At 41.9% G+C, this 26532-nt stretch overlaps 3 protein-coding genes across 5 annotated transcripts in view; 1 reads left to right on the top strand and 2 right to left on the bottom strand.

Annotated features, from left to right (window-relative positions):
- The window catches only part of RB195_019391 (uncharacterized protein), a gene marked incomplete at both ends in the record, with an annotated part of 53706 nt that extends 32755 nt beyond the window's left edge, over positions 1 to 20951 (bottom strand). Inside the window, 15 exons of one of the 2 annotated variants that reach the window (XM_064187215.1) lie at positions 55 to 126; positions 186 to 351; positions 470 to 583; positions 7506 to 7618; positions 7669 to 7768; positions 9929 to 10003; positions 10065 to 10136; positions 10207 to 10262; positions 12011 to 12138; positions 12207 to 12324; positions 17045 to 17138; positions 20308 to 20316; positions 20398 to 20408; positions 20474 to 20663; positions 20949 to 20951. In XM_064187215.1, coding sequence (XP_064043095.1) covers positions 55 to 126; positions 186 to 351; positions 470 to 583; positions 7506 to 7618; positions 7669 to 7768; positions 9929 to 10003; positions 10065 to 10136; positions 10207 to 10262; positions 12011 to 12138; positions 12207 to 12324; positions 17045 to 17138; positions 20308 to 20316; positions 20398 to 20408; positions 20474 to 20663; positions 20949 to 20951 — 1321 coding nt within the window. Of the gene's footprint in view, positions 1 to 54; positions 127 to 185; positions 352 to 469; positions 584 to 7505; positions 7619 to 7668; positions 7769 to 9928; positions 10004 to 10064; positions 10137 to 10206; positions 10263 to 12010; positions 12139 to 12206; positions 12325 to 17044; positions 17139 to 20307; positions 20374 to 20397; positions 20409 to 20473; positions 20664 to 20948 lie in introns of those variants that run through there. The other variant, XM_064187214.1, reaches the window with a different exon arrangement.
- Positions 20952 to 22301: 1350 nt separating this feature from the next.
- On the bottom strand, positions 22302 to 23649 carry RB195_019390 (uncharacterized protein; the record flags this gene model as incomplete). Of its 2 annotated transcripts, XM_064187212.1 has the most annotated exons (4): positions 22302 to 22379; positions 22454 to 22593; positions 22797 to 23381; positions 23553 to 23649. In XM_064187212.1, the coding sequence occupies 4 exons, from the start codon at positions 23647 to 23649 to the stop codon at positions 22302 to 22304; spliced, it is 900 nt and encodes a 299-aa protein (XP_064043093.1). The 2 variants fall into 2 exon arrangements, with proteins under 2 accessions (XP_064043093.1, XP_064043094.1); XM_064187213.1 differs by lacking the exon at positions 22797 to 23381.
- Positions 23650 to 26170: 2521 nt separating this feature from the next.
- Positions 26171 to 26467, top strand: RB195_019389 (uncharacterized protein; the record flags this gene model as incomplete). The annotated part of the gene is made up of 1 exon (XM_064187211.1): positions 26171 to 26467. The coding sequence occupies one exon, from the start codon at positions 26171 to 26173 to the stop codon at positions 26465 to 26467; it is 297 nt and encodes a 98-aa protein (XP_064043092.1).
- Between the last annotated feature and the right edge of the window lie 65 nt (positions 26468 to 26532).

Raw genomic sequence — 26532 nt, 5'->3', positions numbered from 1 at the left:
AGAGATATGAATTTGAGTTTTTGGAGATAAATTAAGAAACTGAGCAAGCTGTACCGGCAATAACAGTGATGTTTTCCCGATCTGCCCTTTTCGCGAAGTCCTCCAGCATTGACTCATTTGTGAATCCTGGAAGACTACGAGATCGATATGGATGAGGTGCACCTGTGAACGTTTTGACAACAGACCAATGAACGTTGGAAAGATCTCGTCCATACGCGTTTGATTTGCCACTGATAAAAAGGTAGCCAGTGCGTTATTCAGACTGTCGTGATTAACTCGGGGAAAAATATTTGGTAAAGCGCTTTCGCCAAAGTGCCGATTAATGAACTGTTTAGTTGTTGGCAGCAAAACCTGAATTAGTACACGATATACAAAGTCTATGAGTTCCGAAAAAATCTAGAGAAAATTCAGAATTTCAGAGCAGTTCGGCTTCATTTCCGAGGTGAAATTGATTTGAGAAAAGCGCTACCTTGCTTTCATTAACCACCGATAACTCATTCTGAGAATCGCTTTTGTTGAGTATTTCAGCCGCCAGTTGTGCGAATTCGTTCAGCTCAAAAGCGAAAACCAGTGATTCGTTAGCCTGAAATTTAAGACTTGTTTTCCACCTGTACATCAAAAAACAAGCGTGCAATTACTTTGCAATTTTAAAAAAATCACACGAAGAATGCATATATGGTATGTAGCATATATATATATATATATATATATATATATATATATATATATATATATATATATATATATTTTTTTTTATATATATATATATATATATATATATATATATATATATATATATATATATATATATATATATATATATATACCAGTCTGAATGTCCGGCTAAAGCCGGACTTCAGACTTTTGGTGGTTTTAGCTTCGCTTCCCTTCACTGATCAATGAAAGTTAATGGTAGTGGTGTTTTATGTAAAATTATATTTGTGTTTTTTTAAACAACGCTTTCCTTCTCTTCTTTATATTATAAATTAAGGCGAAAGGTTACGGAGTTTTCCTTCCAAACGCGTCAATTCTACATTTGGAGAATATTCGATCATCAGCTACAAACACTCCTTCGATGCCAGAATAATATAGATACAATTTGAAAGCATTACTCGAAGTATGGGTGTTCCTCCTGTTTTCCCCCAATAGTTATCACAGAATGATGTTTTAATATAAAATAACGTGAAAGACATCATCCTACTGATAAAGATAACGTTCCACGTCAAATCACATAAACATTTTGCTACTATTTAAGCAGCCAGTTTCTGAGAACGGTATGCTACAAATTTGAGACGAACGAGGAAGGAAATAGGCACGCGGAGGAGTCATAAAGGTGAAAAGCAAAGCGCACAGTGGTCACGGCTATGAAACGGCTGCAACTATTTATCTTTTGCGTCATGAACACTAAGTTATTGCGCACCAATGACCGGGTCCACCGACGCCGGCGCACCAATCTGACGCCATTAGGCCCGTCGCCCCCTCCCCTTTCCATAGGTATCTGGCGCCGGTGGACCCGCCGCACCCCCTCCTATAGGTATCTGGCGCCGGTGGACCCGTCGCAACTCATTTTATAGTTATCTGACGCCGGGTGGACCCATCGCACCCCCTTTTTCGAATTTCGTGACACACACACACATACGGACTAAGCTCGTTATTATATATCATGATCATGATATATATCTGAAGGGAACATCGCAGAAAGTCTGAACGTCCGGCTAACCTCGGAGTTCAACCTTTCTGCGGTGTTCGCTTCGCTCGCTCAGAGTGTAGATTTTTATCTTGTTTCCTCCGACTATTATCACAGAATGATATCATGATATATAATAACGAGCTTAGTCCATGTGTGTGTATGTTTGTGTGTGTGTGTTTGTCTGTGTGTCACGAAATTCGAAAATGGGGGTGCGACGGGTCCACCCAGCGTCAGATAGCTATAAAATGAGTTGCAACGGGTCCCATGGCATCGGATTGCTGCGCCGGCGCCAGATACCTGTAGAAGGGGGTGCGACGGGTCCACCGGCGCCAGACCCCTATAGAAACGGGTGCAACGGGTCCACCGGCGCCAGATACCTGTAGAAGGGGGTGCGACGGGTCCACCGGCGCCAGATAGCCATAATATGGGGTGCGACGGGTCCACCGGCGCCAGACCCCTATAGAAACGGGTGCGACGGGTCTATGGGCGCCAGATACCTTCAGAAGGGGGTGCGGCAGATCCACCGGCGCCAGATTCCTATAAAAGAGGGTGCGACGGGTCCACGGGCGTCAGATACCTATAGAAGAGGGTGCGACGGGTCCACGGGCGTCAGATACCTATAGAAGAGGATGCGACGGGTCCACCGGCGCCAGATACCTATAGAAGGGGGTGCGACGGGTCCACCGGCGCCAGACCCCTATAGAAACGGGTGCGACGGGTCCACCGGCGCCAGACCCCTATAGAAACGGGTGCGACGGGTCTACGGGCGCCAGATACCTATAGGAGGGGGTGCGACGGGTCCACTGGCGTCGGATTCGTGCGCCGGCGCCAGAGAGCTAGAAAATGTGCTGCGACGGGTCCCACGGCGTTGGATTGGTGCGCCGGCGCCAGATAGCTAGAAAATGGGGTGCGACGGGTCCCACGGCGTCGTTGGTGCGCCAGCGCCAGATAGGTATAACGTGGGGTGAGACGGGTCCCGCAGAATCGAAATGGTGCGCAATAACTTCGCATGCATGTCGCGTGCATGTCGCAAAAGATAAATGGTTAAAGCCGTTTCATAGCCGTGGCCATTGCGCGCGTTGCTTTTCACCTTAATGACTCCTCCGCGTATCCATTTCTTTCTTCGTTCGTCTCAAGTTGGTAGCACGCCGTTCTCAGAAAGTGAAAACGCGCATGAAAACGGCTGCTTAAATAGTAGCAGGATGTTTATGTGACGTGGAACGTTATCTTTATCAGTATTAAGATGTCTTTCACGTCATTTTATGTTAAAACATCATTTTATGATAACTATTGGGGGAAATCAGGAGGAATATCCATACTTTGAGTAATGCTTTCAAACTGCATCTATATTATTCTGGCATCAAAGGAGTGTTTGTAGCTGACGGTAGAATATTCTCCAAATGTAAAATTGACGCATTTGGTAAGAAAACTCCATAATCTTTAATCCGTAATTTATAATATAAAGAAGAGAAGGAAAGTGCTGTTATAAAAACGCAGATCTGATTTTACAGAAAACACCACTACTATCAACTTTCATTGATGAGTGAAGGGGAGCGAAGCTAAAACCAGCGAAAGTCTGAAGTCCGGCTTTAGCCGGACATTCAGACTGGTTTTAACATAAAATGACGTGAACTACATCATCGAACTGATAAAGATAACGTTCCAAGTCAGATCATGTACACTGTTGGGTAATATTCAAGCAGCCGTTTACATGTTTCCGTGTCATGTTTCTACATGTTGTTGTTGTTTTTTTGTTGTTTCCGCTTTCTAAAGAAGGGATGTTACCAACCTGAAGCAAACGTAGTAAGAAATAGGCACGGGGAGAAGTTACAGGGGTGAAACGTAATACGGGCGTAATACGGCCATAAAGCGGTTGCAACGTCTCATTTACATTGCGACATGCACACAAATTTACTGCACGATACTACTGTACCACGGCATACCACGCCGCTGTACCCGTCTCAACCTATTCGATAGCTTTTCTGTGCCTATGCAGCATTTCTTCGACTCACCCATCTCATCACATTTCACCGCTCTACGACGCCGACGCGGCATGCAAACACCTGCATGACTCTGGTCATGATGTTTCGCCTTGATGTAGATTAAAAGACGTGCTGACCAGACTGAGATTTCATCGCCTCTCACCGGTCATCGAACCGTCCGACGTATGGCGCTGCTGGGCACAGCGTACGAGATGCTGAGGCAGTGTGTTAGCCTTCACAACAAGTTGTCGCCGACCTATTACCTTAACTTGATTACCTTGACTCCCATTGATCTTTGAACTGGTCGAGCCGGCGCCAGTAATCGTTCTAATTGTCCCAACCGCGTGCCAGATTCGCCCAGTGATTCCTTCCTTCGCGTGGTACACGAGGAGCATCGAATTTTTCCTTGAAGGACTTCGTGAAGAAGTCTGACCATCGGTTCGGCGGTCTTCCTGCGGCGCGTTTCATGTACAGTCGTTTACGGCTCTGGTCTCACGATTGTCGTTGGAACGCGTGTCTCACATGTCTGGCCCACCTAATCTTGCTTACCTTTGCATATGCGGCATATCTCTGAAATTCGATGGGCGGCGTAAGATAGAACCTGCTTCGAATACCGTCTCTCACTTGTGTGAAGCGGGATATTCCTAGCATCACTCTTTCGATTGCGCATTCAATGACGCTCATCGCACCTTTTTCTGCTTGCGGAGTGCCCGATTTTCTGAAGCACAGGTCAAAGTAGAAAGTACGGAAGTACGATGATGTTGAAGAGGTGAGGACGGAGCCGGGTGTTCCTGCTCTTCTTCGCTACATCCCCTATGCTTTTATACGCTCTCCAAGCCGCTCGATTCCTCCTGCCTATCTCAGGGGTCAGGTCGTTCTCCATGTTTATTTATTGACCCAGATAAACGCAGGTGGTGCATTCGCATATGCTCTTTTCGTTGAGCGTGAATGGTGCATCTGACACCCATTCGTTCTGCATGAGCATCTTAGTTTGCAGATTTAGCAGAAAGCCGATGCTTCCACATATTTCGTCGAATTCCGTCAGCATTCGTTCTGGCTGATGCTAGATCAGAACGATGTATGTGCAGATGGTGCATCTGCCGAGCTTCAACCTTCACTCTCATTTCGTCCCATTTCAGCTTTCGCATCGCGTTCTCGAGAGTGACCTTGAATATTTTAGGCAAAATTGTATTACACTGCAGGACCCCTCTCTTCTCGTCGATGATGATATTCTTTTTTTAATAGAGAAGTTACTGTACAATTCTCGAAGTACCTTTACTGAGTAGGCACGCCGTTGTTGTTCAAGGCTTCTATGACTGCTTCCGTCTCAACTGAGTCGAAGACCTACTTGGTCAAAAATAGCGGGTCAGAAATAGCGGCACTTTAGGTCAGAAATAGCACGTTAAACTCCCGCGATGCCTCTATGACTTTCGAATCAGTGCGAATGTGGTCAACCCCGCTGAAATCCTTTCGAAACCATGCTTGCTCGCATGGCTGTCCTTCATCTAATGTTTTGCTATCCTGTTTAGGATCAGTCTTGTGAAAAGCTCATAGATGACAGGCAATAACCAGATTGGGCGATAGTTGCCGATATTATGTGGATCTTCCTTCTTATACAACAACGTGGTCTTGCTGGTCCTCCCCTGTATGGGAACGTTGCATTCCAACACGTAACGTGTGAAGAGCTTCCTCAGAGTATTGACAAGAACTAGCAGAGTGTTCTTCAGATATTCTGTCGGGGCCGTCTTCCGTACGATTTCTTACCGACATGGTAGCATGTCATACTTCGGACGGGAGAACCTCTGAAATCAACAACAACAACACTTCTTTTCTTCTCTCTTTGAGGTCTTCTTTTATTGCTCCCGTGCAAAACCTTGCGAGCTTGGATGTGAGTTTTTGGTTGCCTGCGGCTCGTGCTGGTCCACGCTGGGTATCAGTTCGAGAGTTTCAGAAGACAGGAGTCTTTTGTTAGCTTCAAAACTCTCAGCCTTCCTCGGGCAGCTGTGAAGGTGTTGAACGAGCAGATCGTATTCCTCGCCGATGTTGTCCAATCCAAATATTGTCTGCAGAATCTCCCAAGAAGCCGGCTAGCGTTGCGAACAGATCCGATGATGGTTTTGTGAGTTCGCACTCTGAAGTTCGCCGCTTTCTCTTCTCTCCGTGTGGAGGAAAATCTTCATGTAGACGATGGCGTATACAACTTTGGTACTACAGCGACATCCGTCAGGCAGAACCTCCTACTGACGATGACGTGGTTATTTTCATTACGGTACACTCCATGGGATGACCTCCACTTTCAGTAAGGAGGAGGGCTTCTGGAATTGCGTTTCTACATGGATGGTCTTATGATGAACTCGAAGAGCCTCTCCCTTGTTCAATCCGTTATAGCCCGTGTGGTCCTGATGTGATGTTCTTCAGGCGTTTTTTAGGACGAATTTCAGCACTGAAATAACCAACAATGACCCTGTGGAAACTTTCTTTTTTTTCTGTAACTCCATACCGGAAACATCGACTTCTTTTTTTTCGTAGCTTGGTGTTGGAGCGTAAGCGACAAAGATAGTCAATGCTGGCATTGAACCACATCTTCTCATCCGCAGACGTCGGAAACGCTTCATAAGTTGTTTAACAGAGTCGGTGTACTCTGTCATATTCGTATTGACGAGGAAATCAACTCCTCCAACTCCCTAAGATCCTAAGAACAGTTCCTTTCCAGTCTAATATACGACGTTGAGAGGGTGGCGTCGCCTAATTCTATGACGTCGTACTTAATCTTCCTGGCTCGGATAATCAGATCTTTTATGGCCGCCTCCGACGCAAGCGTACGTGCGTCATAAGTACAGAAGTCGTTTTCCGTTTTGATAGCCTAAATGACTCCTGTAAACCCGCCTTTCCAGGCGCCACCGTACTAGAGTTTCCTCCGAGTTAAGGAGACTGTTCCTTTTTCTTGACATGCGCAAAATTCTAAAACCCATGGGCAAGTTGCAAGCCTCCAGTCCTACGAGTTTGTGGGAAAATGTTGGAAGACTCTTGGCCGAACCGACGTGCGGGATAGAATGTCAGTGTCAGTTCTTGCACAGTAGAAACAGGGAGTCTGTTCCCTGAATCCCCTTAGTTCAGGCACAAGGTCGCTTTGGTCCGTGATTAGCGCCCTGTCACCTGGGGACGAGCCGCGTAGTATAGCCTCGCGAGAAACCAGCTGTAATCGCTCTAGTGAGGGAGATCCATGGCGTAATTAGGATTTGGAGACCAACTTGTAAAATTTTGAGGAGAGGGTGGAGAATCTTGCCAGTGGTCTGCTTCTAGCTATACTTCCAATTCCGAAAAATTGGGACTGTCGGGGGTGTCGAACTCCTCAGCATGGGAGACCTTGCCTGAGACTGTTCTCTGTGAACAAACAATATTTCCTCTATCCCAGGACGAAGAAGAATTGCTGATTCGTAGTTCCCTTCACTTAGTTTCAAAGAATTCTTTAAAAAATGGAACAGTGTACATGTATGATGTAGGACTTCCAATTATCTTCTCATCATGTTTCACAAACCTGGATTATTGATAAAATACTTCCTATACTAAAAGTCACTTTAAACTCAGCTATTTTGGTAATACTGCCTAAGAAGTTGATGACACCGAGAAGTTTGATCTGTGTAGGAACATTCACACCATTTCAATATGATTGACGCAGTACTCATAAGTTTCAATTAATTAGGAGAAAAATGCTCAGATAGGCGATGTTGGATCTGTTTAAGTAGCAGGAAAAAAAACAAACCACACTGAATATGAGTCCTTTAGTGCTGCTCCTAAAGAGGGAAGAAATTATTATGAACGTTTCATTGTACCTTTGCAATGACTTGGTCAACAATGGTGATATTAGGAGCGTAAAGGACTTTTGCATTCCTTCGGAGCATTGCTTGAAGTATTCCCAGTCTGTTCAGCTGATTAGTATTGATATCTGAATCGAGAATAGTAAGGAAATTGATTCTCAATACAGCACAAGAGTACCTCCGCCGGTTTTTTCATCAGGCCTGCCGTCAGACAGCCCACCTCCACAAACGATGTGATTTAGGAATTGGAATAAATAGGTGGAGCCGCTAGCGTCCTTCTGCAAAACCATCTTTACCTTCTGCAAAACCATCTTCTAACTAGGGAATGTTCATAAATTACCGCAGTTCCTTGGAACTGCGGGGCAGCAAACTCTTTTTAGCGCAACACGCAACTGTACTGAGCCAGTATCATCCAAAGTTTTCGTTATCATTTTCAAATTTGCACTGATCTTCACTAATTCTGTACCGTTCTCAGGATTAACAGCCACGTATTGTTGTCAACTTTAATCTCTCATAAAAAAACTTGCAAATTTCCATCTTCAAGGTCTATAATAACAACTATTTGAGACGTGCGCAAGTTTGGAAATATTAATAATAGTGTTGGGATGGAGATATTCATGAATTGGTGAGGTTGTCCTACTATAATTTCGAATCGCTAGTCCAATTTACGTGCTCTCACTCCCCTTAAAGGTGTGAAAAATCCCCTTGACGAGTAAGCTGAGAACTATGATATCTCGACTTATAGAATGATGTTCGAGTTTTAGAGCGGGTGTAGCGTACCCGGTAAAAGGTCCGACTGTTACTGCTCACTCGATTGATGGTTCGGAATCGTTTTACAGCTAGTCAAGCCTTTCATCCCTCCGGGATCGATAAATTGGTATCAGTCTTGTCTGGGAGGATAAAAACACCGATTTGATAGATCGGCTGGCCACAGCAAGCAATTGTATTGGCCAACACGCGTTCACAAAACCTTAACGACTCTGGACTGCCCACAAACGATTTGGAGGACCCCAAGCGGATTGAGACGCCAGAAAATGAAAACTTTTTATTCCTGGTATTGTTTTTTTTTTGTTTTTTTCCATTTCTAAAAACTACGACCTAACTCTATGTTCCTTGTAGTTGTTAGGAGCCAACATATAAAATTTTTGCCTTTAAAGGCAAGAATCTGACGTGATGAAGGAATCTTTGAGAAAAGCTAGAGTTAGTCTTGTGGATTGCGGGATCAGGGGTGGTCCCACTCATCTGTTCCTGATCGTCGTAAGAAACGGTGTGGAAGAAGACGTTTTTTCAAGACCGCTTCAGTTGCAACGCGCCACCCTTGTGCACGCGCCGCATCCAATTGCGATCGTTAGAAGATCAGTGATGTCTTTTGACCAGCCGATTCAAGTAAAGCCAATAAATAGGCTGCTAGCGAAACCGGAACGTGTGCATAGAGGAGCGTTCTAACGTACCTCGTAATAAACAAAGTGGTTCCCACGCCGTTTCTTATGACGATCAGGGAGAGATAAGCGGAACCACCCCTCATTCCGCAATCTACAATCCAGCTCTAGGTATTCTCGCGGATTCCCTCACCACTTCAAATTCATGGAAAAATTCTATACGAGGTCGTAGATTGCGGAAAACCACGTGGTTTCGCTCATGTCTACGTGATCGTCGTAAGAAACGGCATTGGAATCGCTTTAGTTCGTAGAACGCGCCTCTACATTAGTTTATTAGTTAGTATTGGGTTCACTAGTTTAACTTGAACCCACCAGCCTAACTTGGGCTGGTGGGAAGAACTTACTAATCCTGGAAGGCTCGTTTGTTGATGCGTCGCGTGTATAAGGGTGGCGCTTTGCAATGCAAGCCGTCGTAAAAAAAAAGAACGGTGGCTTCCCGTTTTTTACAGCGACTATAGGGAGGTGAGGGACCACTTAGTTTTCCGCAACCTACGACCTACATAGAAGCTTTCCATGGGAAATCCACCCCACCTCAGATTCGTGGTATGCCAAACATACAATATACAACTTCTTTAGAAGATATCGATGTTACTACTACTACATGTTACACACTGCTGTGGAGATACTTATGCACAAAGGCGCGTAAACGTAAGGAGATAGAATTGGGATTGCTCCAATTTGCAGAAGGAGACACGTTCCCCATTTTGAAGAGATTTAGTCTGCTTATTTCTGTATTTCTCATAAGATTCAAGAGATTCGTTTATTTGGGGCTGTAAGTCTCTTTTACTATTCGAGATTCGCTGTTATACGTTGTTATTCCTGACAATAACTGATTTATTTCGGCCCAACTATCTGATACACCGAACTAGAACCACGGTTTTTGAATGCTTTACCCGCACATTACTTTAGCCTTACTCGTTTACAGAATTATTGCACAGTAGTTGTGCAAGCATTCGAGGTCCTTTTTCTTTTTATTAACCGTGATCAAGAAAAACTTACAGAAGGAGCCTCCATTATTTGTGAGATCGCAGCGAGGTTGTCCAGTAAACCCGTTTCTTCATTCACAAGTAGTACCTGCAAAAATTAAGACTTTTTTAACTTTATTTGAATGCACAAAACACGCATATTTACATACTTCTTCTTGTAACTCAGTAAAGCTTTTGTTGATCTTCTTCATCGAGTTAGGATGCTTCGACAAACATTCTTCCTAAAAGTTTTCAGCCAAATGTAAATGAAAACCACAATGTTATTCGTATAATCGTATGAAATGTCCGTACCCATTCGAATGTGTGGAGAGACGTCATGCTGCACTTGATGAGTATCTCTTCTTCCTCTGAATGTGGACATGGTTAGTACCAGCTAACGATGCAGCGGAGTAGTTTGCGTCATAGTTACTTTCAGAAACTTGAATACAACTCATAACTCTTTCCGTGTTAAAGCTCGAAATTCCTCTACGATATTCACGACGACCTCCGTTTTTGTGCACTTTGCAAAGAGCAACGCAAACATTTTCTTCACATCCTGATATAATAGCACATATGGGCAGTCAGCATGAATATGACATTTTTTTGATTTATCGCAGCAATGTTTCTCTGCTGTTCTATCTCGCTGAAGAAGATCATTATTTGTTGGAGGTGGAGGAAAAGGTAATAGGTGTAGTGCGGTGATAAAATGTTCCACATCGCTCGCAGGGATGATGCTTCGAAGCCAATCTTCGCTACTCAAGCTTTTCATCCCTTCGGAGTTGATAAAAAGATACTAAACTTTTTTAAGAAGATGGGAATGCTGGTATATTCATCTCTTTGCCATCGCAGGTATGGGTCGTATCTGAGTTGAGGTCGAATGGGATTACATATACATATGCGTTAGTATTATTCCTTTCTCAGAAAGTAGAAGCGCGAATGAAACCGGCTGCTTAAATAGCAGCCAACAGTTTGCATGATCGGACGAGGAACGTTATCTTTATCTGTACGATGATGTCCTTCACGTCATTTTATTTTAAAACATCATTCTTTGATAACTATTGGGAAAAAAGGAAGAAAACCCATACTTTGAGTAATACTTTAAAATTGTGTCTATATTATATTGGTATCGAAGGAGTTTGTGAAGCTAAAGTTTGAATATTCCCTAAATGTAGAGGTGACACGCTTAGAAACAAAACTATGAAACCTTCGCCTTCATTTGCAGTAAAAAAGAAAGAAGAAAATGTTGTTATAAAAATTTAATTCTCATTTCACAGAAAATGTCACAACTATTGACTTTTGATTAATTTTGATTAATAGATCAGTGAAGGCGAGAGATGAGAACACCACAAAAAAAGTCTGCCGTCCAGCTTTAGCTGCACTTCAGACTGATATATATATATATATATTCTCAATATGTGCAAGAAAGCAGGTTTGTTTATGTTCCAACGTTTTACAACGCGAATTGCAGCGGCGAAGTCTGACAAAGAATTCGGTATACCCAAAACCAACCTCATTCCAGAAAACATATGCGTTTGCAAATGTGTTTTGGACAAACTCCAGAAGATGTCTCGCGAAATAGAAACTCAAACCTTAGCCTCATAAATGGCAATAAATCGTTTTATTGCCATTTATGAGGCTTAAAAGCGCTACGCTTAAAGCGTTAATGAAAAGGAAAGCTGAGAGCATCTCTCAACGAGTACTAAGAGATCAAAAGAAGTTTCATCGAAGAATCTGCATGAAACAGTTTTTAGATTCTTAAATATAGTGTCGTAGTGTTATTTTTCTTTTCCTAACGATGCTGACACAAAAGAAAAAATTGTCAAATCAGCACTGATAACTAACTAATTTCGAAGTAAAGTCTAATCGAGTCTCTTTTTTCTGAATCTGTTGGAATGCTGTAGCGGCGAGAAGCTGCAACCTAAATATTCACTGACCACCGCTGTCAAGGGCACAGTCACAATATTAAGCAGGGTTGGTGACTTTGAACAAATACAGCAATTACATTGTAAAACTTCAAAAAGCGTATTTAATTATAGAACACGGCATAAAACGAGGTGCGGAGTTCTTGCCTACTGCGCTAACTCCCTTATGTTGGGAGTCTGCGTAAATAACTCACCTAGGGTTCTCTCAAAATTGCCGAACAGCACCGGGATTCTATCAAATGTAAAAGGAGTGCTTCTGTTTGTGTCGTTTTTCATAAAAGCTCCGGATATCTTGTCGAGGAGTTCCAAGAATTCGTACTCTCTAAACGACAATCTAATTTAAAAACTCTTTGCATTAAATTTGCTCCAAATCGACTGAAACTGTCTAACCGAGATCCATTGATGACTGCAAAACCATTCACATCATACTTTTTGAGACTGCTAGGACAAAACGATGCAAACACACTGAACAGACCAGCGGAGGGGAGACCTCGGACCATTGCGTTCGCTTAAAAATAAATTTATGATAGTATTCATGTGCTGGTACTAATTTGGGATGCTTTACTTGAAATATACAACTGTTTGACACCATTTCTCTTTGGAAGTCTCAAAAAAGAACTTAAAAGATAAATGGTATATCCGTTTGATCGGTAACTTCTTCCGACCCTAGAATCATCCTAATTCTTTTTGTTTGTTTCCTAGCCTTTCTAGTTTGAGAAGTTGCAAAAAAATCAAAGAGAACGTCCGAGAAGATGAACAACACGTTCGGTAAAAGCCCAGCGAACGAATGGTGCGATGTGGACTGGAACGAGGGGGTATGGACCCCAATGATTAGAGCATGAGCGTTGCTCGTAGAGCGTGCTTTCCAGAAACTCTTCTGCAGTAAGGAAAAACTACACGCTGAGTGCAGCAGCTGAGAAGCTTGCCAATAATAACGTGTTTATGAAAATCAGCCAAGCCATCTTGAAGTCTTTCGTGTCTTTGTCATATACGATCATTCGACAGATCGCCTTGTTTCGCAAAAAGTACTTCTTCAATCTACTTTCTTTTCTGTTTCCCCAAACCTGTAGACAATGAGTGCGTCTTCTTATTCAGCTCCTTCAACCGAACGGATTCATCGAGACTCTCATTCTTTAGCACCTTCCTTTCCTGTGCCCGGTAAGCTACCGTTTACTTGGGCAATGTTTTGGACTCGTATAATTCGCACGTCATTGTCTCTAGTGTACCGCGTATGTTGGCGCCAAACACATGTCGTGGCTTTCTGCTACGCCACGTTCTGCGAAATCTCTTGCGAAATCCAAGAGATTGAAGGAGGCATGCCATTCCACATTATTGCTGCCTTCTAACTTTTATCAGAAACTGACTGCTCTTTCCAGTTTGTTTTCCTACTAGATCAGTGACGTTTGAGATGTTAGTGCAACAAATTTGTTGGAAAACTATTACCCATATGAACAATTGTGTTTGAACTTTATTCTAACCATCATCTCCAAAAAAAAAAACCACTAAGCGCTTTTTGTTCACTTCTTTCAAGTACTTGCTTCTCGCCTTACTAAATGGTTACTGTAGTGGGGTGCAAAAATGTTCCGTTGTGATCGCATCGTCGAAAAATTTGAAATCGCACAGGGCCAACTACGCCTTTCATCCCTCCTTGGTCGACAAATTTTTGCCAAACTTGGTTAAAGCATAAAAAACGCCGACTTGACATATTGGCTGCTCAGCCTCCGCGTAGCTCTCAGCACTTTTATGTACACTTAAATTTCTTTTATTTTCGCAGCTGAATTTTATTTTCACTAATTTAACATTCATAAATCTCATGCGATTGTGCCAAAATATTTCTACTCAACTCTACACTAATCTTTAAAAGGTTATTGTACCCGCCATTCCAGGTACGACTGGAGCAGAGAAGATAAAAGATAGAGAATAAAATGATTTGCGTTAATCAATCCACTTGTGATGCGCCACCGCATCCACTTCAATTCAGAATCGTTTGAGCTTCGCCAACGCGTAACTAGCCTGTCAGTCAGTATTTTTACCCTCCCAGACAAGGGTGGTAACAAATCATGGATCTCGGACAGACGAAATGCCTGCTTGGCGCTAGGGCTGAATCGAGTCGTGCTAAGCGTTACCATGATGCAGAAATGGAGCGGCAAAGACAGTTCTGGGACGCCTGTTGCAGTTTCCCTACACCTACCACAGCCTAGTCCCTACTTTGAAGCATCCAACTCAAGCGTCTTCAAATGCTTTCGGCTGCTCCTCAAACTATTGGATGACGGATTATAGGTATAATTATATTCTCCAAGTGCGACTTGCAATAAAACTCGGCATGGTGATGATTCAGTCTGTGCTCTTAATTTGAGCCGGGTGCGTGATTGTTATAATTCTTCATTATTGGCTAACTTTTCAGCGAAATCGCCTTCTTCAGAGCCTGAAAGGATGAGATCGAACGTGACCATCCGACTAAACCTCCTATCTGCCCAACAAAGAAAATCTTAAAGCTACTACTGTTGGATCACATAGTTCTCTTTTTTTGAAGTTAAGATCACGATATACCCCATGACCACCGGATAAACTCGTATGTATCCTATGTACTCGTCACCGCACTCTTGTTTGCTATTATCCGGACATATTTTGCAATCCGATGTAGTGGTAATGCAGACATAGTGACGATTTATAGGGTACGGCGTCACAACTGAGAAGATATTAAAGTTAAGATCAAGTTGTCGGTTGTCAAATTGAAGCAAGAGCCAGGATTGTTAACAAACCACTAATGTTTCGGCGTCGTCACCTTAGTTAGAGTCTGGAAAGTCAGATCATTTGTAACAATTCCTTTCAAATGCCTCATATAGACTAAGTCATCATTTCCTACGATGCTACTTCCAAAATCGAAATCAAAAGAGTCCAGCGACAAGAGTCCGACGCCGAAAAGTTATCCGTTTTCTTGTTCTAAGTTCTTTTTCTAACAATCTTGGATCTTTCTTCAATTTGACAATCAACATGTTGCAATCTGTATGCCAGGATTCAAGGAGGGCCAAACTTTCGCGCTTCTAAGATCAAGTTATTGAACCAGGTACTGCCGCGCGTAGGGATTTGGAAGCATTTTGGATCCATCCCAAGACCTTGAGTATGAATCGCAAAGAGCAATCCTATATTATGCGGGAACTCGCTCCCTATTTGAAGACCAGCCTGAACATCCGGCTAAAACCGGACTTCAGGCCTTTCTTGGCTTTTCTTTGTTTGCTTCGCTCGCAGTAGCCACATTTTTTTTTGTAAAATAAGAATTGTTCCTTTTCTATCAACTCTTTCTTCAATTTTTTTGCTCAAATATTTAAGCATAGATGAATGATCTCATGCTTTTCCCTAAACGCGTCAGTTCTATATTTGGGGAACAATCAAACTTCATTTTACATCTATGTTTCTCTCAAACCTCCACAATTTAAAAACATTCGAAGTTCCTTCCGTTCTCAACTATTAGCAAAGAATGATGTGCTAACATAAAATGATGTGAATATCACTATCGTAGTAAAAATAACGTTCTACGTTGGATCGCACATGCTGTTGGCTACTATTTATTGTATTTAAGCAGCCCTTCACATGTGTGCTTCCTCTTTTTGACGAAATTATGTTAGCAACATCAGGAGGACATGATGGGAAATAGATAGGCGAAGGAACCATAGAAACCCATTCAACCGCGCTGGGGCTCCAGCGCACCAATCCGAGCCCGTGGGACCCGTCCCACCCCATTTTACAGCTATCCGGCTTCGGAGCATGAATTCGACACCGTAGGACCCGTCCCACCCAATTTTACCGCGTTGGGGCTCCAGCGAACCAAACTGACGCCGTGGTATCCGTCTCGCTCTCTTTTTGGAATTTCCTGACTGAGACACACACATACACAGAAGCACACACGTAAAATGTGAAACAAATATGCCCGTTATTATACAGCATGATAGTTTGCAAATTTGGAAGTATATATTCACGTAAAAGTTTATTTACCCTCACTAACATATGAGAGAAACTAACCTGCCTTATCCATTGCAACATATTACATATATATATATATATATATATATATATATATATATATATATATATATATATATATATATATATATATATATATATATATATATATATATATATATGGACTAAGCGCGTTATTATATAACATGATATGGTATTTTGAGTCCGGTATTCATCCCAAATGGGCAAAAAATCCTGCGATACTAAGATAATCTTAGCACTTTTACACTTCCACTTGTGCTATGAGACCTAACGGTAGGCTTTTCTTTTAAGGATTTTGTTTGTTGGGCGGATAGGGTGTTTGGTCGGACAGTCTCATTGATTTCATCCTTTCAGGCTTTAAAAAGGTGATTTTGGCGAAATGTTACCCAATAATAAAGAATTATAACAACTCCGCTTAAATTAAGAACACATGCAACTATATTATTATAACTATTAGATTACACTTAATTATAAGAGAATTTGAATTTGTGCGTAAGTATAATTAATTGCGGTCGGAAAAAGTCTCTGTTCTCTTGGAATAGCAGACTTTTGATTGGGGCAGGGTAGAGGGAACCTATGGAGAGCGAAAAAAGTCATGTGTCAAGCACGTCAAAAGTTTACTTTACTAGTATTGAGCTCCTTGAGGTACTAGAAATGACGCCGCCTGGAATCGTTTTTGTCTACATGTAATTTGGTCCTATCAGTAAGCTCGATTTTTGGGTGCCAGATCAAATGATAGAAGGTGGATCAGTAAAACACCCAGGCATCTGGAAAACGTGCACTTGGACTTTGTGCAACGAAACTAAACTTGTGTCTATTTGCAAACTTTCTTGTGCAGAAAACGTTTCAGATGATAGAGTCGAAGAAATCAAGCAAGGCAGGCAGGAGCATTTTAAGAATTGGGTTTTGACGCATGCTGAGAACCGTGAAACACCATTGAGGGAAGGAATCAATATAACTAGGCGTTTTTACCCCATGCAAAACAAATGATCATGAAGTCCCCAAAAAATGTAACCATTTGAGGAACAATTTTATTCGCGGTCAGCTCTTCCTGACCAGAACTTCAGCGAACTCCCGATGTTTTTCGAAAAGAGTGAGTGGAATAGCTAGCGTTGTAGTACCTTCGTTAGTGCTAGTGAAAATAGTTAAAATTTGTAAATCATGAATAATAATATGTGTGTAGTGCTGGCTTATGGCACATTTGAATCCAAGCACTAAGAACTCACTCGAAGTTACGAGCCATGGTTGTTGATACTTCTTAAGCGATACAACCAGTGCAACGAGTACAGTTGGGAGGAACAGCTCCAACAAAGAAAGTACCTGAAAATCCCTCCAATGAGTCGAAATTTATTTCGAGAAATTTGGCTGTGCATATCCACATTTATCAACTGACTTCCATGAACACTAAACCTATTTTCTTTTAAACGAATAAACAGAGGGGTTGCGCCTGGGAAATGGAAGTTTCATGATTGGGACAGTTAAAACAATACCACCCAGATCTTTCTATAAGAAAGAGATCAGGAGGATACGAAAGGTTATGGATTTTCCTTAAACCCCTTAGAATTGGGGTATTAAAAATATCACATTTAGAAGACCGCATGCCACGAAATTGACTAAGTAAGAAAAACCACTGGAGAAGTTAGAGATGGGGTTGATTGCTGGACCAGAGGTTAATCCGCTTATCTCTCTCTAATCGTTGTAAAAAAAACGTGAAAGACCCCGTTTTTTACGATGATTCCAGTTGCAACGCGCCACGCTTAAGCCAGTTAGTGCTTCTCGACTGGCTGCTGTTCAAGTGAAATCAGCGAATTGAGGGGACCAGAATGTATACATAGATGAGCGTTCTAATGGCCCTTGTAAGAAATAAAGCGGTTCTCGCGCCGTTTTTCAGGATGATTAGGGAGGGGTGAACGGAACCACCTAATCCCCCAATCTGTTTATCGATCGGAGGTGATCGATCAATCGGAGGTTCGAATCCGCACTAGCGCTCACCAAGCCTTTCATCCCTCCGGGTCGATAAATTGGTACCAGACTTGTCTGGGAGGATAAATACACTGACTTGACGCATCGGCTACCCACCGCAAGTCATTGTATAGGCCGGTAATATGTTCGTAAACCCAAACTATTCTGAATTGAAGTGAGCGAGGAGAGCATCCCAAGCGGATTGATTAACGCCACTCACACTTTACACTTTCATTTATAACCCCATCTCTAGCTTTCCCTGCGGATTCCCTCATCACGTCAGATTCGTGGTATGCTGCTTCTAAACTAGCAATACCTATCCGCATCAGTTCTGGAGGATTGGCTTTTCGAACCCACACTCTTCTTAGCCTACTGGCTTGACACTGCTGTTGTGAGAAACATTATTGATTTCCACCAAATATGTACCTCCCTCCACTTTCTAGAACTTTTACCGATCCGCTATCCATGAATGGCGTGAACCTTAATTCCTAATATTCCTAATCTTGCTAAACCTCGACTTTTCTGTTCTTGTCTCTCTGTTCCAATCAATAGGTGGTACGTCGTTTAAGGATAACACAGGTTGTTGAAAATCTTCGCTGGATGTCTTTGCAGTTCGTTCGAAAATAGTCGACAGCGCATTCGTTCGGTTTTGTTAAGTAGGTCATTCGAGCACTCTCAGAACTTGTTTTTTCAAAACTCTTTCTTACTTATTTCTTGAAAAAAAATTGTTTGGAAAAAGAACGGCTCAACAATTTCCACCACAAATGGGAGAACAGCATAATGTTTGCTCTCGTTTGCTCTGTATACGCGGAATTGCAGTCTCTACCCGTTGTTTTCGATCTCCCTTTCGGTCTTTTCGATCTTTTCACGTACCGCTGGTAGGCCGCAGTGTTGAGTACGAAGGTGGACGTGGATCACAGTCACAGTCTCAAAATCGAGAAGACAAATTTTGAGAACAAACGAAAGTTACGATCTTTTCTACATGTGTATCTGGTTCTGATCTGATTTCAACAACGTTGCTGAGAATGGAACTGGAGGTTCGGCTACGCTGCTCGCAGTTGCTGGTTCTTGATTTTCTCCATTTGGTTTGTAGAGCAGACGAGCACGTATAGCACATAAGGCGATTACGCGAATAAACCGAAAACCGAGGCATCGAACGAACGTGGAGCCTGGTCTCACACTCTGAGAAACGTGGTGGTGCCTCCGATTCTGTCCTTAATTTTTGTTTCTTTCAAAACAATTTTTGTTCCCTTCACAAAAAAGGATGACTTGATTGAGAGGAAGGAAATAATGTTGATACACCAAGGGAAAAATCCAGTTCCACTCGCTCTAAACCTTAAGCTCAGGATTATTTTTATAACGGTTGTCGAGTAACCGTTATAAAAAAAATATGAATTTTTATGAATCATCTAGGTGTTAAGCCCTCGAAATTCGGAAAAAAGAGGGAAATGAAAATTTGATGTGCAGGGCAAAATCTCTGAGGAAACATTTTTCCCATGTTCTCGATGACTAAATCAAAAGTGCATCAAAGTAAAATGTTGTGGGGTTTATGTAGTGAAGTGAAACTTCTACAATAAGTGTTATAGATAGGTGAAAAGGGGTCATTTGCTCAAAAATGACCATTATGCCAGGGTATCAAAAAGAACTAAGATGAAAAATCATTGTATAATGGAAAACAAAAGAATGAGTAAAAAAAAACCACAACTACACTTAAGGCGACATATTCGAGATTAAAATGCCCGCAATTTTTTACGGGTGTGACAGACAGGGTGATAACAAAAAAACCGAGATACGAAAATTCCGAAAAAAAAGAAACGCAGGAAAATCTGTGTGTCAGTGCACAACTACCGGTGCGTAACATATTTGTTTGAAAAAATAAACACATAGTGCATGATATTAGGGATTATATGTATGATAGTATAAAATTATTAGAAATGTTAAAGAAAGTGGAGCCACGATATCACAATGCTGTTAACATCTAACGATTATGATCCCGTACAAAAGCTACCCACGCCTCATTGTATTCTCATAATAGGTCCGAACCGTCCAAAACGACAATAACCGAGGTTTTTACGGAATCGTTGCAGCAATTCATTGAAAAGAAACGCATGTGCTCGCAAGGGTCCCACAAAAAATGCTGAACGCTACTACATGTAGTGACGTTAGTGGGGAGAAACCTGAACGGTTGTTCTACAAAAATCTACCAACGCTTCACTGCTTTTAGCAAAAAATGATCAATTCAAACAGAAATCCAAAGATGAGTTCAGGGAGCGTACGTTTCTTTGCCTGACATCTTATGCACATGCTGTATGAAATATGGTTTTCATGAATATCCAAGAAAGAACAGTGGGGCACTGATAGAAAAAAGCCCAATGATATCGTGACTCTTACGGTGTACACGCATACTTATGTTTTAAAACGAGTTCTCAAACAATTTAAAATGATTTCAAGAGAATAGGCATCCTTGAAGGAGAACAATGGTTTTTAAGTATATTCAAAAGTAAATTTGAGTGCATAGAACACTAACCCAGTTCCTCTTTTTCGATATAAAGTTTTTGCGAGTGATATGAAACAGTTGACGAAGAATTGTCATTCGGAATTATGCGATCGATGCAACCTTCGCATACTCTGAAAGGATGGCGGTGTCAGCGACGTGGAACGTGCGTTACGATGCGGTGTTCAATGCGACCAACCTCGAAGCAAGCTTTCAGAAATGTTCCGCGAGTAATGTACCCACCAGGAAAGGGCAATCAGCTGACGACTGTTCCCTGGGAAACGACGATAACGAATGAGCCATACTTCAGGGAAATGAACGTGTCCAAACGATTTAGTTCGAAATGATAACGGCAGCAGTCGGTCGGTTCTTTGAACAACGCCTTCTCCCTGCGTGAAATCTCACGTCACTTCCCGGATCGATGCCCGTGCTGTCTGCTCTATCAATCAATCAGTAAAAACGCCGGAAATAACTCCTTATAGAGTTCGTTTCCTTCCGAATTTAGAAATTTGCCACTGGGCAGTGGCTCGTGCGAATCGAAACTGTGCGAGAGTGAGGAGAGGATTTGTGGAAAACATGAAAGAAGAACACGGACGAATGGGAAATCGATGGTGTGTTATTGCAAATCGACGCAGCAAACATTGAGAAAGAAACACACGTGTCTGAATTCTTACCATGGATGGGATACGTCATATTATCAGCATTTACATCGCGAATTTCTAGTTTCAAATAATAGCGGAGTATTTAGGCGCAGCAAACCGCAAACGTGTTTTCTCCTTGAATTTTTAACGACGATACAACGAGATTACGTTGTTTTCCTATTTGCGTACTCTGCATTTAAAAGCTTGAGAGGATATTAACTAAGGGAAAACAGTGACTTCACAAAATAAAGTAGGAGAAAAGGAAATGTGCAATGAAGCGCTCATTCTATTGAGTTTTAAGCAGTAGTTCACCAGCTGCTCCAGGGTTTCTGCGTAGCAGTTCCAGTTCTGTCGACTGATGTTGTGCTCTGATGCAAGCAGAAATAGGATAACCAAAATAATTCATAGCTTAATAGACGTCAGTGGAATTCAAACCCGAAAGCACGCTGACCACGTGAAATTCAGCATGGGCAGGCAAAGCACACTTTCGTAAGAATCCTGTTTGATGGGGCTTGTGAGCGGGTAAGCAGGCAGTGAATTTCACGTTCGGCACAACTGCAACGTTGGTGTGCAGCGGTGGACTGCTAAACATCAAGGTTCCACAATAGGAACCCCGTCCTCGTCTCGTGCACCTGTTTCAAGTAGGAAAGCCATTTCTGCTCGACCAACAACCAGAAAACAGCGGATCAAGAAGATGTGGTTTTACGGGAATCGTCAGGAAATACGACACAAAATTTGGGAAATTCACGTTGTGTCCACAAGTAAATCCGAATAGTTATTAAATATGTTCTGACTATAAAACCTCGTTGTTCAGCGATCCAAAACTACGCAATTGCTGATCTTCTACGCATGTAGAACGTTAATGTCCCTGGCTGGTCATCCCGCTATGCAAAATAGAAGTTGAAAAATAAAAAAAAACAAAATAGAAGAACTTTTTTTCATAGATTAGAAAATTAGAGAGGATCGGTCGGTTTATTTACCTCGTCTTGTATCATAATTCAGCTGCCTCTCCTCACTACGCTACTGGTTCGGTTCCCGCTGAAATCAGCTCCTTTGTTTTTAATCGATTCAGTTAGCCGTTGCTAGAACAAGTACAATGAATTCAGCGCACGGCACCCGACCTACTGCTACTTTTTTTCTCACGGGGAATGCATTGCATTCAACCTCCGATACATACCAAGTTGCTACCAGAATAAAATAGCTGCCCTAGGATGACGCTCTTACGAATTCAGTTTAAGTAGAGGAAATCTAACGTTTACTCGTACTCAGATGAATACCCGTCATTGAAGTGAAACTATGTGCGGAACTCTTCCTTTCACAACATGAGAACTGTCGAATTTAAAAGTTTATTAAAGAACTCTCGATAATCTGTTACTAAATGTATTATTATCTTAGACTACACTTATTGAAGATGCAGCAAATACAATCATTTCCATTGGTTGAAGGGAACCCGGCTGCATCGGTCTGCAAAGTTTGATACTTGAAACAAAATATTGTTAGTAAGATATCGATCTTTGATCAACATGATCTAAACCCACAGTGAGTAGGCCAGCAGCCAGAGCACGAGACTGGCAGCATCCCGAACAGCGGTCTCTCGGATCAGCACCGTTGGCAGTACAGGTTGTTGTCGTCATTGCACCGTCGATATTAACACGAAACGCAGCTTTTCTTGTACAGGCTGAAAAAAGTATTCCCAAACATTGATAGAGATTAAGTGGGAAAAATTCGAAAATGAGCGAGTAGCATGTCGATTTCAATTCTTTCCATTTACGTTTCGACGCGTTCATTGAATCCGCGTCATTGTCAGTGGGTAAGCCAAAGCAATCGATGTAAAGTTCAAGCTGATTGAAAGTATTCTTTTTCCAGGGAAAAGTACAGCACCGCGTAACATTTCTCCAAAAAAAAAACATGCGGATGACCATATATCAACTTCACAACCGTATATCTTCGCTCCAAGCAGAAGTTCTGGTGGTCGATAATACCTTGTCACATGATAGCTCGGTTGTGGAGCTTTTCTTGGCTCAACTGCCGATGACCCGAAATCACCGATTTTTAACAGACCGGATTCTTCATCGATAAGTAAATTTTGTGGTTTTATATCACGATGACAGATCCCTGCTCGTAATAGATGATATTGTCCACGAAACAATTGCCAAGCGAACATTTTCGTCTCAACCAGGCCAATTTTTCTGTTGAATTTTTTCAAGTATTGATAGAGATTAAGTGGGAAAAATTCGAAAATGAGCGAATAGCATGTCGATTTCAATTCTTTCCATTTACGTTTCGACGCGTTCATTGAATCCGCGTCATTGTCAGTGGGTAAGCCAAAGCAATCGATGTAAAGTTCAAGCTGATTGAAAGTATTTTTTTCAGGGAAACGTGCAGCACCGCGTAACATTTCTCCAAAAACACATGCGGATGACCATATATCAACTTCACAACCGTATATCTTCGCTCCAAGCAGTTCTGGTGGTCGATAATACCATATCATCTATTAATATCATCATATAATATCATCTATTACGAGCAGGGATCTGTCATCGTGATATAAAACCACAAAATTTATTCCCAAACAAATTCTCTAGATATCCTGTAACAGTGATCTTTGTTCTAGCGAAAGTCGCGTGAGAAACCCACTAAATCCACAGTTCAGCCTATTCTGCTGATCTATCTGTTGGACACTCATAGCCACCAACAGCGTGGAAAGAGCGACCAAAACCAGCAGTGAGTGCATCTCGGACGTTAGGAACGAAGGAAGTGCTAGGTCTAAAAGTATGTTTGATTCGTTAAAATCACGCTGACGTAGACAAGTAAAGGTAAAGTATCTTGAAATCCAATCCAAACGTACGTGAACTCTGAAAGATCTGTTAAGTGAACTTTAAACACAGTTGAAAAGTACACGAGTACAAAAAGGATTGTATAAAAGATTAAAAGGCCATTTCTGATAGTGGAAAGACCACAAGGTAGAGCCAGTGAACAATGAACGGCCTTTTATAGGCAGATTCATTCTGGATCGTAGATCAGGCGGGAAATTCAGTGTAGATCTCTTTAGATCATTAGTTAACATTAAATACCAATAATCCTTAAAACTTTCTCTCACAGAATAGTCTACAGTACTTTATTAATGTCTTGATTTTTTTAAGGACTGCCTTTTCGAAGTTTGCTTTCACGATCGGCAAGTTCTTTCGAATTCTTTTAAACAATTTCTCACATTTAAAGTACATCTGTAAAATGCTTTAACTTCGCAACGATGCTCAAGCGAGTCTCCATAGCACAGCCTTGTCTAAATACATCCATACACTAAGAATGTTGAGGTTTGACTGAAAAAAGGTCTAAAAAATTGTTTAAGTAGCAATGGCCTGTGTTTCTTGATCTACTTTCTCTCCTTTGACGAATTTTCTCGCTTTCTTTTGGTTGACCCATACATAACATATAACCTCTCTTCCGAATAGAAATAGATCCTCAAATATCTTTCCTAGCTCTGCTGTCTTCATTTGAAAGGTTATTTAGGTATCCTCTCTTCTAACAGACACAAAAGAAAATTTTATCCGGAACAAATCTTCGTGGAATCTTTGCGACCTGCTGTGGTCTGAGAATTTTATAAGTAGTGACGAGAATTTATGGCCCGTGTTCGAGTGCATGCATAAGGAATTCGTAGAGTTTGTTGCTTATTAAACAAAAAAGTTAAGTTACATAATTTATGCGAAGGCGCAATCCATAGAAATATCTGTTCATACTACATTACGTTTTACGCATGTAGTTGTGGCTACTGTGTTTGGTTTAGTGGCAGGCAGCTTAACCGTTCATTGTGGCAGCAGTTAAAAGTTGCTGTAACGAACTTCAACAGAAACCGTAGAAACTACACAAAAAAAAGAAATTTCCAAATATATTGGATTAAGGAGGCAAGATCGGGATCGGTGGTATGAAAAGGGAAAGGGCTTATCTAACTCGATTTCCTTTAACGGAAATAATAATAATCAAGATTGGGCACAAGCGATGGTTCGAAACCGTCCTAGTGCCAACTAAGTCCATCATCCCTCCGGGATCGATAAATTGCTACGAAGCTTGTTTGGGTGTATAAAAGCACTGAATTGACACGTCGGCTCGCCCCCTGAAGTCATTTTAAGGCGTTCATGAACATCAAACGATTCTGAATAGAGGTCAAATGCACAGGCGCATCCTCCGACCAAAGCCGTGCGCTTTTCATCCTTTTCATCCTGAGTGGCCTTTATCTGATCGTCAGTTGATAGTTACCCCATAAACATCGCTATCTACATAGTCACCGGTTCATTTCACAATTCTGGAAATTGAGACGGGAGGTACACTGTAAAATCGCCGGTATTTGGCTGTTCGATAAGTGTCCTTTGTAATCGTAACTGTTTCTGCTGCCTCAGTACCATGATGGGTTTCGCAATCAGAGAAAACTGAGCTATCAACATGTCGTTCTTTGGCAGATTTTTCACAGGATATTCACCCGGTTTTTTTGTGGAATTCTGTTCAGATTTCAGACATAAATCCACAAGCGAAGAGGAAAACATAAGCAAGCAGTGAAAAACTCTATGCTGAGCGTTTTTTTTTTAAGTTCCTCACTATGACTGATTTTTGTTCGCTGCTGGAGGTGGCAACCGTTGTTCTACCATACCGTTCTGGATTTGGAAAAAGTATTACGGGTCGTGTGGCGGATGTAGTGTAGCGGTTAGAGATCGATCGGAGGTTCGAGTCCACCCTAAGGCTCACCAAGCCTTTCATCCCTCCGGGGTCGATAAGTTGGTACCAGACTTGTCTGGGAGGATAAAAGCACTGACTTGACACATCGGCTAGCCGCTGCAAGTCCATGTATAGGCCAGTTACACGTTCTTGGACCTCAAACGCTTCTAAATTGAAGTGAACGTGGGGGCGCATCCCAAGCGGATTGATTAACGCCGGACACTTTATCCTTTATTCTTTGTTGATATTTCACCTAACATAGTAGGAGAACCACGTATCAGCACACCACACGAGTTTGCAGAAAAGGCCAATTTTGACCCACAAAGTTTGGTCGTTACTATAGTGGGCTGGGGTTCATTTTTGCCCTTGTTTGTGACCTACTTGTGGGTGTTTTCAAATGAGTAAACAAATAAATATAAATAATGAGCAAAGTGTGTTTTTTCCACAAGAGTAAGAGTTAAATAGATTCTTCTAACTATTATTCATGAGAAATAAGATTACTATTTTTTCTTTAATATTATTATTCTATAATAATATTAAAAAGTTCGATGAGGAAAGCTATCCAGCACGTTTGCATTGTGTTTCTTCTAGTAAGCATCGGAACGGTGTTGTTTCAGGAAGAAGGTGAGGAAACCGAGTCTCCAGATGGAGATTCCAAAAGCGAAGGACCATCAGTCGCACCGGAAATAGTGGCGCAACCGAAGCTACTGGAATGGGAACCACAATATTCTAAAGCCCCTGAGGGTCGAGGGAACATTACTGATAAAATCTTCAGAAAGGGAGCTAAAGAAGAATTGTCGACGATAACCTTCCTCATGATGTCCGTGATGGCTTTCTTATTGTAGATCTGATGACCGACGTACGAGTGGACGAATTCCGTAATGAAACGTGAGCAAATGTTAAAACAATA

Source organism: Necator americanus, chromosome II, assembly GCF_031761385.1.
Source record: "Necator americanus strain Aroian chromosome II, whole genome shotgun sequence".
Classification (NCBI taxonomy): domain Eukaryota; kingdom Metazoa; phylum Nematoda; class Chromadorea; order Rhabditida; family Ancylostomatidae; genus Necator; species Necator americanus.
This window is presented reverse-complemented; position numbering and strand designations above follow the sequence as displayed.